General features: G+C 45.2%; 1 protein-coding gene across 1 annotated transcript in view; it reads right to left on the bottom strand.

The window, feature by feature from the left end:
* LOC110520779 (serine/threonine-protein kinase Nek11-like) overlaps window positions 1–16,062 on the bottom strand; it is an 81,641-nt gene that overhangs the window by 30,506 nt on the left and 35,073 nt on the right. Inside the window, exons 9-13 of the mRNA XM_090230671.1 lie at window positions 12,545–12,630; window positions 9,779–9,898; window positions 8,102–8,195; window positions 7,621–7,750; window positions 124–260 (exon numbers count right to left, since the gene is read on the bottom strand). Coding sequence (XP_090086797.1) covers window positions 124–260; window positions 7,621–7,750; window positions 8,102–8,195; window positions 9,779–9,898; window positions 12,545–12,630 — 567 coding nt within the window. The remainder of the gene's footprint in view (window positions 1–123; window positions 261–7,620; window positions 7,751–8,101; window positions 8,196–9,778; window positions 9,899–12,544; window positions 12,631–16,062) is intronic.

Below are 16,062 nucleotides of genomic sequence, written 5' to 3'. Positions count from 1 at the left end.
GTCTGTCTCTGTCTCAGCCTTCAAGTAGCAGGGAGAAGTAATTAAAGTAGCTCCAGAGCTTGCATACACCGACACACACTCATATAAGCACACACGCGGACGCATGCACAGACACACACTCACCTGTCCATAGGTATGACAGAGGGTTTCTGAGGTCACGGTGTCCCCTTCCTCTCTTTCCTCCTCCTCTTCATCAGTGCAGGACTCAAATCCATCCATGTAATAATACACCTCTGCAGTCTGAGGGTCCTCTGGGATCTCTAAACACACACACACACACACACACACACAGATACACACACAGACACACCGTGGGGAACAAACAAAATAAGTGACGCAATGTAGGGAGAATACAGAGAGATGGATCATGGATAATACAAGCCTGATTGATTCAAAACACTGAAGCAAAGATAACGCAAGACTAACACTATGGGGGCCATTTTCTTCACAGAGAACAGTATTGAAATGTCGGGTGTAGATCACTTTCCCTGTCCAGAGCACGTTGGACGACACACATATACACTTTCTCTCTCCCTCTCTCTCTCTCTCTCTCTCTCTCTCTCTCTCTCTCTCTCTCTCTCGCGCTCTCGCTCTCGCTCTCTCTCTCTCTCTCTCTCTCTCTCTCTCTCTCTCTCTCTCTCTCTCTCTCTCTTATATATGCACCAGCACACAACTGCTGGAAATATCTCAGAGAAAGAAGAGTATCTCACTCTCACTTTCTTTCTCTGAGATATTTCCAGCAGTTGTGTGTTGGTGCTGGTGTGGGTTGGGGGAGTGTTGGGGAACAGCTGTGGTGGATATCTGTGCTACTGGGAACATCCCTCTCTTGAACACTTCCATTTTCTCACTTAGTGCTCTGCACCTGAGCACCAGCCTGACCAGGGACTCCTCTCCACGGAGTGAAGTAGCGAGGGAGGGGGGAAGAGAAATGGTGCGGAGAAAGAACAAGAGAAAGAGATAGGAAAATAAGAGAGTGACAGCTGTATGGTGTTGAGTTACCTTTGCAGCAGCTTACTGTCTGCCTGAATGAGAGGGAAACGGGTAGAGAGAGAGCGAAAGAAGAGAGACAGAGACAGAAAAATAGAAAGACAGAGCACTGAGGAGCGAGGAGCGAGGAGCGAGACAGAGAAAGAAAATGTGTGGAAGAGAGTGGAAATCACTTTCATTTCATTTTCAATAATTGTTTCTTTCCTATCTACCACAGAAACCTGTAATATACAGTGTTGACTGGTATTGGAGACAAAAGTTCAATTTCAAACCGGGACTATCTCCAATATAAATCTGTACACTTTCCAAAGACTTATCCTTAATCCTCTGAGACAAAACCATATCTTCTGAGAAATATGACCACTAAAAATGGGGGAAGCAGATAAAAAGACAGATGGAATGAAATGGAGATAAAGAGACGGAAGGAATGAAATGGAGATAAAGAGACTGAAGGAATGAAATGGAGATAAAGAGACAAGAAAGAAATGGAGATAAAGAGACAGAAGGAATGAAATGGAGATAAAGAGACAGGAATGAAATGGAGATAAAGAGACAGGGAATTAAATTGAGATAAAGAGACAGGAATGAAATGGAGATAAATAGACAGATGGAATGAAATGGAGATAAAGAAACAGGAATGAAATGGAGATAAAGAGACGGAAGGAATGAAATGGAGATAAAGAGACAGAAGGAATGAAATGGAGATAAAGAGACGGAAGGAATGAAATGGAGATAAAGAGACGGAAGGAATGAAATGGAGATAAAGAGACTGAAGGAATGAAATGGAGATAAAGAGACAAGAATGAAATGGAGATAAAGAGACAGGGAATTAAATTGAGATAAAGAGACAGAAGGAATGAAATGGAGATAAAGAGACAGAAGGAATGAAATGGAGATAAAGAGACAGAAGGAATGAAATGGAGATAAAGAGACGGAAGAAATGAAATGGAGATTAAGAGACAGAAGGAATGAAATGGAGATAAAGAGACAGAAGGAATGAAATGGAGATAAAGAGACAGAAGGAATGACATGGAGATAAAGAGACGGAAGGAATGAAATGGAGATAAAGAGACAGGGAATTAAATTGAGATAAAGAGACAGAAGGAATGAAATGGAGATAAAGAGACAGAAGGAATGAAATGGAGATAAAGAGACAGGAATGAAATGGAGATAAAGAGACGGAATTAAATTGAGATAAAGAGACAGAAGGAATGAAATGGAGATAAAGAGACAGAAGGAATGAAATGGAGATAAAGAGACAGGGAATTAAATTGAGATAAAGAGACAGAAGGAATAAAATGGAGATAAAGAGACAGAAGGAATTAAATGGAGATAAAGAGACAGAAGGAATGAAATGGAGATAAAGAGACGGAAGAAATGAAATGGAGATAAAGAGAAAAGAAAGAAATGGAGATAAAGAGACAGAAGGAATGAAATGGAGATAAAGAGACAGGGAATTAAATTGAGATAAAGAGACAGAAGGAATGAAATGGAGATAAAGAGACAGAAGGAATGAAATGGAGATAAAGAGACAGAAGGAATGAAATGGAGATAAAGAGAAGGAAGAAATGAAATGGAGATTAAGAGACAGAAGGAATGAAATGGAGATAAAGAGACAGAAGGAATGAAATGGAGATAAAGAGACAGGAATGAAATGGAGATAAAGAGACGGAATTAAATTGAGATAAAGAGACAGAAGGAATGAAATGGAGATAAAGAGGCAGAGAGAGGGAATTAAATGGAGATAAAGAGACAGAGAGAGGGAATGAAATGGAGATAAAGAGACAGACGGAGTGAAATGGAGATAAAGAGGCAGAGAGAGGGAATGAAATGGAGAAAAAAAACAAGCGGTCTCTAAAAATTGACCAAAGTATCATAAAGGAATCAGGTAAATAATGATGTCTCAGTCAAGTCATACAACTACAGTCCACTAGTACAACACAATACCCTGATTACATCACACAAACTATTAGCCTCCTAAAAGCCTTCCCTTTTGTGGCTTTCTTAGAGTGAGTCCAACAGAGCCTGAAGCAGATCAGATCAGTGACCTATGACCAGGCATCCCACAGTCCAACCAGCCGGCAGACTCTCCACGACAGAGAATGACACACAACTGCACACGCAAACACACACACTGGTGTCTGGTGCTTATAACCTGATAGTGATTTCTGTCAGTGGTTTCTGTCCCATCTCACCTGATTCAGTGCTTCACTGATTTTAATTAGCAATGTTAATACCAGACCAGAATAATCACTTATGCAAAGAAGTTTTTTGTAATCCAGAATGTTTCATTCATGTGCCCTCCGCTTGGCCTCCTGCACCAGCAGTACCACGGCCAAGGTTACAGAGGGCCAGGTACTCCCATCAGTCAATCTATCCTCCCTCCCTGTCCAACAGACTCTGCAACTCTCTGAGACCGACTGCAAAGAGTTCTGAGACTTTGAAAAAGTGCTTCACTGGCAAATTGGGACTGTCAGAGAGAGAGAGAGGGGGGGGGGAGAGAGAGAGAGAGAGCTCTGTCATCTAACCTCAAACTCAGATAATATAACCTTCTTTCACCCCTATATCCTACCACACTGTGTTGAAACCTGTGGGCATGTTGCATCTGTGACTGCCTGTGGCTCTCAGTGATACTGTATGTTTATTTATACTGAGGACGGAGGTCATCGGCATGCATAATTCAATGTTTATTTCCTAATACATTTTAGTCTAATACTTGCCTTTATTCCCCAGTGAGGCTGCTTGAGGTATGTTTAATGTCAGACCATGTCTACAGTTGAAAGGGGAAAGGGGGCAATGGGCCATTGAGATTTGGTTTAATGTGATTTACTAAAAATAACAAAGCACTTTTCTCTTGTCTTTCTTATTTGCATGTGTGCTCCTTGAGTGTGTTTGTGTGTGTGTGTGTATGTGTGTGTGTGTGTGTGTGTGTGTGTGTGTGTGTATGTGTGTGTGTGTGTGTGTGTGTGTGTGTGTGTGTGTGTGTGTGTGTGTGTGTGTGTGTGTGTGTGTGTGTGTGTGTGTGTGTGTGTGTGTGTGTATGTGTGTGTGTGTGTGTGCGTGTGTGTGTGTGTGTGTGTGTAGGGTGTGTAGGTGTGTAGTACTATAACAGTGGTGGCTTGTGACACTTTAAAGGGGGAGGACGGGCTGGAACAGAATAAATGGAATGAGAGAGAAGATACCATTCCATTCACTCCATCCATCCATTACTATGAGCCATCCTCTATGTTACACTCTCCCCTGCACACTGTGTGATGCATGTTCACTCTGCTCCTCAGCCTTTGATGATACTGCCTGGGCTGCTTTACCTCATGGCTGGTCTGTCAGAGTAGAAGAGGTTTCATGCCAACAGGGGCTCTCGGTAACTCTGATCCCAGCCGAGATGAGGGAATCTGGGGCATTGGAGATCTGAGGGACCCCCTGGATCTCCCACCATGGGGGTCCCACAGTGAAATGGAAGTGGGACGAGTGTTAAGCAGGGGGTTGGTCTATGGGTTTGGAAATTCGACTGCTTTTCCACCAAGGAATATTGGATATTGAATAGTCATTTAAATTAATGACGGATTCCAAAGTGAATTGCAGACATTATTTTCAACTGAAATCACTTGCCCACTCCTACACTTGGGTTCAAACTTACCCAGGCCTCGTCGACCTTCCCTAAAATGTGAGGCGTGACAATGCCGTGATTTTGGAGGTGTAGCAACACAAGACTAAACTGACCCCAACCCTGAAGGGCACTACAGCTGCAACAGTACAGTTGTTGAAGTCTCCTATTTTCTTATTCTTACATCCTGGTCTTCACCGATCTGAGAGGATTGGGTGAAGGGCCGGCCCTGATTGGGTGTGTGATTGGGCGCGGGGCCGGCCCTGATTGGACGTGTGATTGGGCGCAGGTTAAATAACAGTCCCAGAGCACAGCAGACAATAATCTCCTAACCTCCCTAGATCCCACAGTTTATAGACAAGGTGTTTAGCTGTTTATTATGGCATGTTTGTATTGGCAGTGTGGACAGATACAGAGATGTGTGTGTGTGTGTGTGTGTGTGTGTGTGTGTGTGTGTGTGTGTGTGTGTGTGTGTGTGTGTGTGTGTGTGTGTGTCTGTGTGTGTGTCTGTGTGTGTGCGTGTGTGTGTGTGTGTGTGTGTCTGTGTCTGTGTGTGTGTGTGTGTGTGTGTGTGTGTGTGTGTGTGTGTGTGTGTGTGTGTCTGTGTGTGTGTCTGTGTGTGTGTGTGTGTGTGTGTGTGTGTGTGTGTGTGTGTGTGTGTGTGTGTGTGTGTGTGTGTGTGTGTGTGTGTCTGTGTGTGTGTGTGTGTGTGTGTCTCTGTGTGTGTGTGTGTGTGTGTGTGTCTGTGTGTGTGTGTGTGTGTGTGTGTGTGTGTGTCTGTGTGTGTGTGTATTCCTCCAAAGTGCCTGAGCGTTGTTAAATAGAAAAAAAACATTTGGCGAAGATTCAAGCACACAATACAGTTTAAGGTGGTCTTGGATAAATGGGAACAGATTTTTATTTGCCAAAGCAACATTTTCATCAGGGTTTACATAAGGTTTCATTTCAACAAACTTTTCTGCAGTTGCTACATACATGTTGCTACATACATGTTGCAGTTGCTACATAAATGAATGGTATCCATTGATTCGTGAATAATATATTATAAATGCACCATGATCGTAGTTTAACCGTCGTACCCCATCAGAACACCAAATATAAGCTGGTTTTACTCTCATGTTTGGAAACTAAATAAATATTAACAGAACTGTATAGCCTCACACCCTGACCTTAGAGAGCTTTTTATGTCTATATTTTGGTTTGGTCAGGGTGTGATTTGGGTGGGAATTCTATGTTTATTTTCTATGTTTTGTATTTCTTTGTGTTTGGCAGGGTGTGGTTCTCAATCAGAGGCAGCTGTCTATCGTTGTCTCTGATTGAGAATCATACTTAGGCAGCTTTCTCCCACCTGTGTTTTGTGGGTAGTTGTTTTCTGTTTTGTTGTTTCTGCACCAGACAGAACTGGTTAGTTTTGGTCCAGTTTGTTATTTTGTCTCAGTGTTCAGTTTAAATAAATGATCATGAACACGTACCACGCTGCGCTTTGGTCCACTCCTTCTTCATGCAACGACGAGCGTTACCATCAAAACATGGTTACAACTATCATTTTGATATCATGGATGATCAGTCCTTGCATCTATATCCATGTCTATGAATTTGAGAGTAGTTACTTTTCTCCAGCACCATCCCTCAGCTTTTTATAGAAACAGTGGTGGGGAGATGTACTGCAGGCCAACCAAGATGTACTGCAGGCCTACCAAGATGTACTGCAGGCCAACCAATATGTACTGCAGGCCAACCAAGATGTACTGCAGGCCAACCAAGATGTACTGCAGGCCAACCAAGATGTACTGCAGGCCAACCAAGATGTACTGCAGGCCAACCAAGATGTACTGCAGGCCAACCAATACGTACTGCAGGCCAACCAAGATGTACTGCAGGCTAACCAATACGTACTGCAGGCCAACCAAGATGTACTGCAGGCCAACCAATACGTACTGCAGGCCAACCAATACGTACTGCAGGCTAACCAATACGTACTGCAGGCCAACCAAGATGTACTGCAGGCCAACCAATACGTACTGCAGGCCAACCAAGATGTATTGCAGGCCAACCAAGATGTACTGCAGGCCAACCAAGATGTACTGCAGGCCAACCAAGATGTACTGCAGGCCAACCAAGATGTACTGCAGGCCAACCAAGATGTACTGCAGGCCAACCAAGATGTACTGCAGGCCAACCAAGATGTACTGCAGGCCAACCAAGATGTACTGCAGGCCAACCAATACGTACTGCAGGCAAACCAATATGTACTGCAGGCCAACCAAGATGTACTGCAGGCCAACCAATACGTACTGCAGGCCAACCAATACGTACTGCAGGCAAACCAATACGTACTGCAGGCCAACCAAGATGTACTGCAGGCCAACCAATACGTACTGCAGGCAAACCAATACGTACTGCAGGCCAACCAATACGTACTGCAGGCCAACCAAGATGTACTGCAGGCTAACCAAGATGTATTGCAGGCCAACCAAGATGTACTGCAGGCCAACCAAGATGTACTGCAGGCCAACCAAGATGTACTGCAGGCTAACCAAGATGTACTGCAGGCTAACCAAGATGTACTGCAGGCCAACCAAGATGTACTGCAGGCTAACCAAGATGTACTGCAGGCTAACCAAGATGTACTGCAGGCTAACCAATACGTACTGCAGGCCAACCAATACGTACTGCAGGCCAACCAAGACGTACTGCAGGCCAACCAAGACGTACTGCAGGCCAACCAAGATGTACTGCAGGCTAACCAAGATGTATTGCAGGCCAACCAAGATGTACTGCAGGCCAACCAAGATGTACTGCAGGCTAACCAAGATGTACTGCAGGCTAACCAAGATGTACTGCAGGCTAACCAAGATGTACTGCAGGCTAACCAATACGTACTGCAGGCCAACCAATATGTACTGCAGGCCAACCAAGATGTAATGCAGGCCAACCAAGATGTAATGCAGGCTAACCAAGATGTACTGCATAAAAACATAATCCTATCGTTAACAGAAATAAAAGGTACAAGAAGGAAGTATACTCACCACACCCAACTGGCTCAGACATTCGCATCTTGTCCTGCTGCTGCCTTCCCATTGGTTGTGAGCAACCCAGCGACCGGTAGTCCTCAGCTGTGATTGGTGCAGTCTGGTGGACTGCATCTCCTGCACTCTCCTATTGGGTGGAAGTGATGGAGTTTTCAATTCAATTAGTCATAAGTATCTATTTAATTTTTTAACAAGACAAATGTTTTTTTTAGTTTTTTTAGGGGGAGTTTCAATTATGAAGCGAGTGATTGGCTAATGAGAACATAAGGGAATACCAAACGAGGTTCACGGAGAAGGGACACCCTTAGAGTTTAATTTAACTCAGGCCAAAGAACCGGCTACTAATTGCACTTAAACAATGAGTTAATTCAAGTAATTAAAGTCGTAGAGGGTAAAAACAAAACATTTTTCATCCAATTATATGCATTATTTCCTAAGAGAGCTTTTGATTCAACTTTTAGAATTGTGTCTCTCTTACATTCAAGACGTCCAAACTGACTTTCTCAAAATGGCGGCTCCTCAGCTCCTGCATTCGGAAGTGGTTTTCCTGGTATTTCTCCTCAGCAAGTCTCCTGTAGTGTTACATTATATTATAAATTGGCTGGTTTAAGCCCTGAATGCTGATTGACTGACAGCTGTGGTATATCAGATTGTATACCACGGGTATGACAAAACATATATTTTTACGTTGGTAACCAGTTTATAATAGCAATAAGGTACCTCGGGGCTTGTGGTATATGGGCATATGGGTATATCATGGTTAAGGGCTGTATCCATTAAGAACAGCCGTGGTATATTGGCCATATATACCACACACCCCTTGCTTTATATCTTAATATACAGGTAACTGACAAAATAATGGAAACACTTGAGATCATGAGGGATACAAAGTATAATGAAAGCAGGTGCTTCCAAACAGGTGTGGTTCCTGAGCTAAACATCCTTAGGGTCATGTATAAAAAAAGTATTTAGTCTACCATGGCTATTCCCCCATAGGATGACAATGACCCCATCCATAGGACACAAGTGGTCACTAAATGATTTGATGAGTATTAAAACTATGTAACCCATATGCCATGGCCGTCTCAGTCACCAGATCTCAACCCAATTGAACACTATTGGGATATTCTGGAGCGGAGCCTGAGACAGCGTTTCCCACCACCATCAACAAAACACCAAATGATGGAATTTCTGGTGGAAGAATGGTGTCGCATCCCTCCAAGAGTTTCAGACACTTGTAGAATCTATACCAAGGTGCATTGAAGCTGTTCTGGCTCGTGGTGCCAATGCCCTATTAAGACACTATGTTGGGGTTTCCTTTATCTTGGCAGTTACCTGTAGATGAATGATGCAACGCAGTATAAAAGTGAGATGGCAGTGGGTTATATTGATCATTAAGACTAGGAAGTCATAGTCTTAGGGTAGCCTAGCGGTTAGAGCATTGAACTAGTAACCGAAAGGTTGCAAGTTCAAATCCCCAAGCTGACAAGGTACAAATCTGTCGTTCTGCCCCTGAACAGGCAGTTAACCCACTGTTCCTAGGCCGTCATTGAAAATAAGAATTTGTTCTTAACTGACTTGCCGAGTTAAATAAAGGTTGAATTAAAAATAAATAATAATAACACTCTAGTTATCAACCAGAAACAACAGAGTGTGGGAAAGAGGGAGAGAGAGGAGGAAGGATATAGATAAAGAGAAAATGAGAGAGAAAGAAACACAGTCAGATAGAGACCCACAGAGAGAGAGAGAGAGACACAGAACGAGATAGAGAAGAGGAGGAGAGAGAGGTCATGGCTTGTATAATATCAGCGTCCTGCTAAAAGTTGGAACTCCATAGAGCACATCAATAGCCCTGTTGCCTGGCCTGTTGTCCTTCCCATCCACTCTGTCGCTCTCAGTATCGTTCCCTGTAGACACGTCTCCAACACAGTTCAGCCCAAGGAAACTAGGGCAGGGGAGAATGCATTTACACAAAACTCTCTTCGTCTTTAAAGGGAACCCAGCCATGCATCAGCCCCAGAAGAATCCCAACGGGACCTCACAGGCTCTATTCTGGTCATGGACCGAATGACTGTGGTGCGTGTGTGCGTGCGTGCGCATGCGTGTGTGTGTACATGTGTGTGCGTACTTGTGAGGGTATGTAAGGGTGTCCTACCTAAGCCTCCTGGCCTTGTCGTCAGCAGCCTGCAGCTTCCTCAGCCTCATTCTCTCCCTGGGGGTCATTCTGTCTAGCTCTGACTTCTCCCTCAGTGTCTGAAGGTGCACCTTTCTCTGCCTGTTCAAAGGTCAAAGGGCAACGGTCAGAGGTTGGGAGGGCTGGAGCGTTGGCGAGTAAGATAGGTCAGAGGTCCGATACTCCTACACACAATTACCTCTGCACTGTTAAAAACAATTGCTGCCTTAATGGGATTTTGAATTTACCATGGCAAAAAGAGATACTGTGCACTGTAAACACCTCAGGGTGGTGGATTTGATTGAATTCTAGCGTTGACCTTTTGTAGGTCACTTCCTATGTGGATGTAAATACTTCTTTCAACATGTAAGGTATGTAACAAGGTCATTTAGAGTGAGATAGGCAGTAATCAGACATAAACAATATACATGTGAAAGAGATGATCTAATCAAGAGGAATACTAATCGGAGGCCCTGATTCAGATATGTCTCCCACTGTCCTCTAACCATAACTTAAACCCTTACCTTAAGCCTAAACCTAACCGAAAGCCTAACCCTCAACCTAGCTTCATGTGCACATCCCAGTTCAACCCTAGCCTCATATTACCTCGATTTACCTCGACTAACCTGTACCCCTACACATTGACACATTGACTCGGTACCGGTACCCCCTGTATATAGTCTCCACATTGACACATTGACTCGGTACCGGTACCCCCTGTATAGAGTCTACACATTGACACATTGACTCGGTACCGGTACCCCCTGTATAGAGTCTCCACATTGACACATTGACTCGGTACCGGTACCCCCTGTATATAGTCTCCACATTGACACATTGACTCGGTACCGGTACCCCCTGTATAGAGTCTCCACATTGACACATTGACTCGGTACCGGTACCCCCTGTATATAGTCTCCACATTGACACATTGACTCGGTACCGGTACCCCCTGTATAGAGTCTCCACATTGACACATTGACTCGGTACCGGTACCCCCTGTATAGAGTCTCGTTATTGTTATTTTATTGTGTTACTTTGTTCTTCTTATTTTTTTATTTTAACCAACACAAAAAATATGCATTGTTGCTTGTAAGTAAGCATTTGATTTGATTTGAACCCTAACCCTGGCTTCATGTCCGCATACCAGCTCAACCCTAACCCGGGGCTCTCGAGTGGCGCAACGGTCTAAGACACTGCATCTCAGTGCTAGAGGCATCACTACAGACCCTGGTTTGATTCCAGGCTGTATCACAACCTGCCGTGATTGGGAGTCCCATAAGGCGGAGCACAATTGGACCAGCCTAGTCCGGGTGAGGGTTTGGCCGGGTTAGGCCGTCATTGTAAATAAGAATTTGTTCTTGCTTAGTTAAATAAAGGTTAAATAAAAAATTAAAACAACCCTAAACCTAGCTTCATGTTCACATCCCAGTTCAACCCTAACCTTAGACCCAACCCTAAACCTGGCTCCATGTCCACATCCCAGTTCAACCCTAACCTTAGACCCAACCCTAAACCTAGCTTCATGTACACATCCCAGTTCAACCCTAACCTTAGACCCAACCCTAAACCTGGCTCCATGTCCACATCCTGGTTCAACCCTAACCTTAGACCCGACCCTAAACCTGGCTCCATGTCCACATCCCAGTTCAACCCTAACCTTAGACCCAACCCTAAACCTGGCTCCATGTCCACATCCTGGTTCAACCCTAACCTTAGACCCAACCCTAAACCTGGCTCCATGTCCACATCCCAGTTCAACCATAACCCTGGCTTCAACCACCACTCTAACTATAAGGTGTGTAGAATTCCATTCGACAAGATCAGGGTAAGTATGTAAAAAGTAGAATAACATGATTAATGGTTAATGAGCATAACATCAGATCAGAGAATCATATCATCCATAATCCCAAGTTAATCACCATTTCTCACAACCATATCACATTGTCCACATGCTACCAAGGCACCTTGGCAAGTCATTACAGATGCAGTCTGTCAGGCAACAAATGACATGATCGTGTCAATCCTAAAGAGATGGGTGTGGCTATTGCTAAGACCTAGACCTAATCTGGTCTTTCTCTGCAACATGGTACACCTGGCTACTCTAACATATAGGAGAGTGTGTGGCCAGCTAATCTAATGATGACAGGCACCTTCCCTGATTGGTGCCAGTTTGAATCAGTGACGTTCTGGTTTGTTTAAGAGACAGCTGCTACTAACTGTGATTTCCATGTCTGAATGAGTGAGAAAATGTGAGTGTGAGGAAGTGAGAGAGAGAGCGCGAGAGAGAGGAAGTGAGAGAGAGGAAGTGAGAGAAAGAGACAGACAGAGAGTGAGAGAAAAGGGGGTATAGAGAGGGACAGAGTATGGCAATATTAGTGTGTGTTTGGGTAAATGCTTAAAAATCCCTCTGTCCTGATGCAGCCACATTGCGCTAAGCTAAGGAGCCAGTGTCTGAGGATGATAGTGGTGTGTAACTGCAGCCACGTAGCTCTAAACTGAGGAGACAGTGTTCATTCTTCATGTCTGAGGATGATAGTGGTGTGCAGCCACGTAGCTCTAAACTGAGGAGACAGTGTTCATTCTTCATGTCTGAGGATGATAGTGGTGTGTAACTGCAGCCACGTAGCTCTAAACTGAGGAGCCAGTGTTCATGTCTGAGGATGATAGTGGTTTTAGTTCTCTCTCTTCCTTCTTAAAATAACCCAAACTACAGACAACCATACAGTACATAGAGCATGTCCTTACACCGCTTTCAATATCTGTGCTGCGTCTCTTTCTCCCACCGATGTCTTGTCTCTCAGTGTCAGACTACAGAACTTGTGTTTTAAGATCTGTAGACAGTGAGTGAGACAGAGAAAAACAAAGGGAGGGGGAAAGAGAGCGAGAGTAAAAGAGAGAGAAAAGAAAGAGCGAGATCAAGATTAACATTATCAATATTATTGCTTTATTACAAACAGACTAGTATATCCCTGTCTTACTTCACCATCGTTGATATGTTTACGTCTCTCTCTCCCTCTCCCTCTCTCTCCCTCTCTCTCTCCCTTCCACTCTTTCCCTCTTTCTCTTCAGAAACTCTGTGCTTTCGGTATAATATAGGGTGGTGCCCTATCTCTATGTCCCTCATTCTCTCACTGAAATCTGTCATCAAGAGAAGAGGGACAAACCACTGGGGGGAGAGGGAGAGGGAGGGAGGGAGGGAAAATATTCACAGGACAATAGAAGAAACTTGGAAAAATGGAAAAATAACACCAGTCACGCCACACCCTGAATAGAAATAGAGGGAGAGATGGATGAGGAGGAGGAGGGAGAGGAGGAGGGAGGAGAGATGGTGTAGGGGGGAGAGATGGAGGAGGGAGAGGAGGAGGGAGGAGAGATGGAGTAGGAGAGATAGAGGAGGAGAGATCGAGGGAGAGATGGAGGAAGCGGAGGGAGAGATGGTGGAGGAGAGATGGAGGAGAGATGGGGGAAGTGGAGGGAGAGATGGAGGAGATATGGAGGAGGAGAGACGGAGGATGCGGAGGGCGAGATGTAGGACATATGGAGGAGGAGAGACGGAGGAGGCGGAGGGCGAAATGGAGGAGAAGAGATGAAGGAGGGAGAGATGGAGGAGGTAGAGGAACAGGAGGAGGAGGAAGAGGAAGAGAGAGGAGAGATGGAGGAGAGATGGAGGAAGAGAGATGGAGGAGGGGGAGAGAGATGAGGAGAAATGGAGGAGGGAGAGATGGAGGTGGGAGAGATGGAGGAGGAGGAGGAGGAAGCGGAGGAGGAAGAGGAGGAGCGAGGAGAGATGGAGAGAGAGATGGAGGAGAGATGGAGGAGGAGGGGGAGATGGAGAAGGAGAGATGGAGGAGATATGGAGGAGGGAGAGATGGGGAGAGATGGAGGAGGAGAGATGGAGGAGGGAGAGATGGAGGAGATGTGGAGGAGGGAGAGATGGAGGGAGAGATGGAGGAGATATGGAGGAGGGAGAGATGGAGGAGCTGGAGGGAGAGATGGAGGAGGAGAGAGTAGAGATGGAGGAGGGAGAGATGGAGGAGATATGGAGGAAGGAGAGATGGAGGAGATATGGAGGAGGGAGAGATGGAGGAGCTAGAGGGAGAGATGGAGGAGGAGAGATGGAGGAGATATGGAGGAGGGAGAGATGGAGGGAGAGGTGGAGGAGGAGAGATGGAGGAGATATGGACGAGGGAGAGATGGAGGGAGAGGTGGAGGAGGGAGAGACGGAGGAGGGAGAGATGGAGGAGGGAGAGATGGAGGAAGGAGAGATGGAGGAGGAGATAAGGAGGAGCTGGAGGGAGAGATGGAGGAACTGGAGGGAGAGATGGAGGAACTGGAGGGAGAGATGGAGGAGGGAGATATGGAGGTGCTGGAGGGAGAGATGGAGGAGGGAGAGATGGAGGAGATATGGAGGAGGGAGAGATGGAGGAGCTGGAGGGAGAGATGGAGGAACTGGAGGGAGAGATGGAGGAGGGAGAGATGGAGGAGGGAGAGATGGAGGAACTGGAGGGAGAGATGGAGGAGGGAGAGATGGAGGAGCTGGAGGGAGAAATGGAGGAGTGAGAGATGGAGGAACTGGAGGGAGAGATGGAGGAGGGAGAGATGGAGGAGCTGGAGGGAGAGATGGAGGAGGGAGAGATGGAGGAACTGGAGGGAGAGATGGAGGAGGGAGAGATGGAGGAGGGAGAGATGGAGGAACTGGAGGGAGAGATGGAGGAGGGAGAGATGGAGGAGCTGGAGGGAGAGATGGAGGAACCGGAGGGAGAGATGGAGGAGGGAGATATGGAGGTGCTGGAGGGAGAGACGGAGGAGGGAGAGATGGAGGAGATATGGAGGAGGGAGAGATGGAGGAGCTGGAGGGAAAGATGGAGGAACTGGAGGGAGAGATGGAGGAGGGAGAGATGGAGGAGGGAGAGATGGAGGAACTGGAGGGAGAGATGGAGGAGGGAGAGATGGAGGAGCTGGAGGGAGAGATGGAGGAGTGAGAGATGGAGGAACTGGAGGGAGAGATGGAGGAGGGAGAGATGGAGGAGCTGGAGGGAGAGATGGAGGAGGGAGAGATGGAGGAACTGGAGGGAGAGATGGAGGAGCTGGAGGGAGAGATGGAGGAACTGGAGGGAGAGATGGAGGAGGGAGAGATGGAGGAGCTGGAGGGAGAGATGGAGAAGATGTGGAGGAGGAGGAGGAGGAGGAGGAGATAAAACAAGAGACATCAAAGAACCATTGTGTTTTATGTCAATACAGAACAGCTAGGCAACACCAATTACCATGTTCACTGAGACGGAGACACAACAGTGTCAGGCTAGCATACAGACATAAAAGGGGATAGCCACATCATATTCTTTACATGTACACTCAGCCATAGGTGCTAGAGAGAAATACAATGCATAGAATGCAGTGCTGACAGAAAGAAAGCTAAACAGAATACATCATGTACAGTCAGGTTAGCATACTGCACAAGGCAGAAACTAAACACAGACCACCAGATGTGTATCCATGTAATGTGTACATTTACATACGGTGCCTTCCAAAAGTATTCAGACCCCTTGACTTTTTCCACATTTTGTTACATTACAGCCTGATTCTAAAATGGATTTAAAAAAACAACTTCATCAATCTACACACAATATTCCATAATGAAAAAAATGAAAACAGAAATACCTTATTTACATAAGTATTCAGACCCTTTGCTATGAGACTCTAAATTGAGCTCAGGTGCATCCTGTTTCCATTGATCATCCTTGAGATGTTTCTATAACTTGATTGGAGTCCGCATTGGTGAAATTCAATTGATCGGACATGATTTAGAAAGGCATAAACCTGTCTATATAAGGTTCCACAGTTGACAGTGCATGTCAGTGCATGTCAGAGCAAAAAAACATTTTTTTTATTTTTTATAAATTAGCAAAAATGTCTAAAAACCTATTTTTGCTTTTTCATTATGGGGTATTGTGTGTAGATTGATGAGGGGGGAAAAAATAATGTAATCAATTTTAGAATAAGGCTGTAACCTAACAAAATGTGGAAAAAGTCAAGGAGTCTGAATACTTTCCGAAGGCACTGTACATACTTGTCAGATATAGTACATTACAGTACATTATTTACAGTACATTTATTATCTCACATGAGCTTAGCTGGCTTTACGTTTCATTGACTGTGTGTGTGTGTGTGTGCGTGTGTGTGTGTGTGTGTGCGCGTGTGCGTGTGCGTGTGTGCGTGTGTGTGTGTGTGTGTGTATTGTCAATAAGAATGTGGACGACAGATGA

The sequence above is a fragment of the Oncorhynchus mykiss genome, chromosome 3 (genome assembly GCF_057628025.1).
Source record: "Oncorhynchus mykiss isolate SJ-2025 chromosome 3, ASM5762802v1, whole genome shotgun sequence".
In the NCBI taxonomy this organism is placed as follows: Eukaryota; Metazoa; Chordata; class Actinopteri; order Salmoniformes; family Salmonidae; genus Oncorhynchus; species Oncorhynchus mykiss.
Note: the sequence above shows the minus strand (reverse complement) of the source record. Positions and strands in the feature narration are given on the sequence as shown.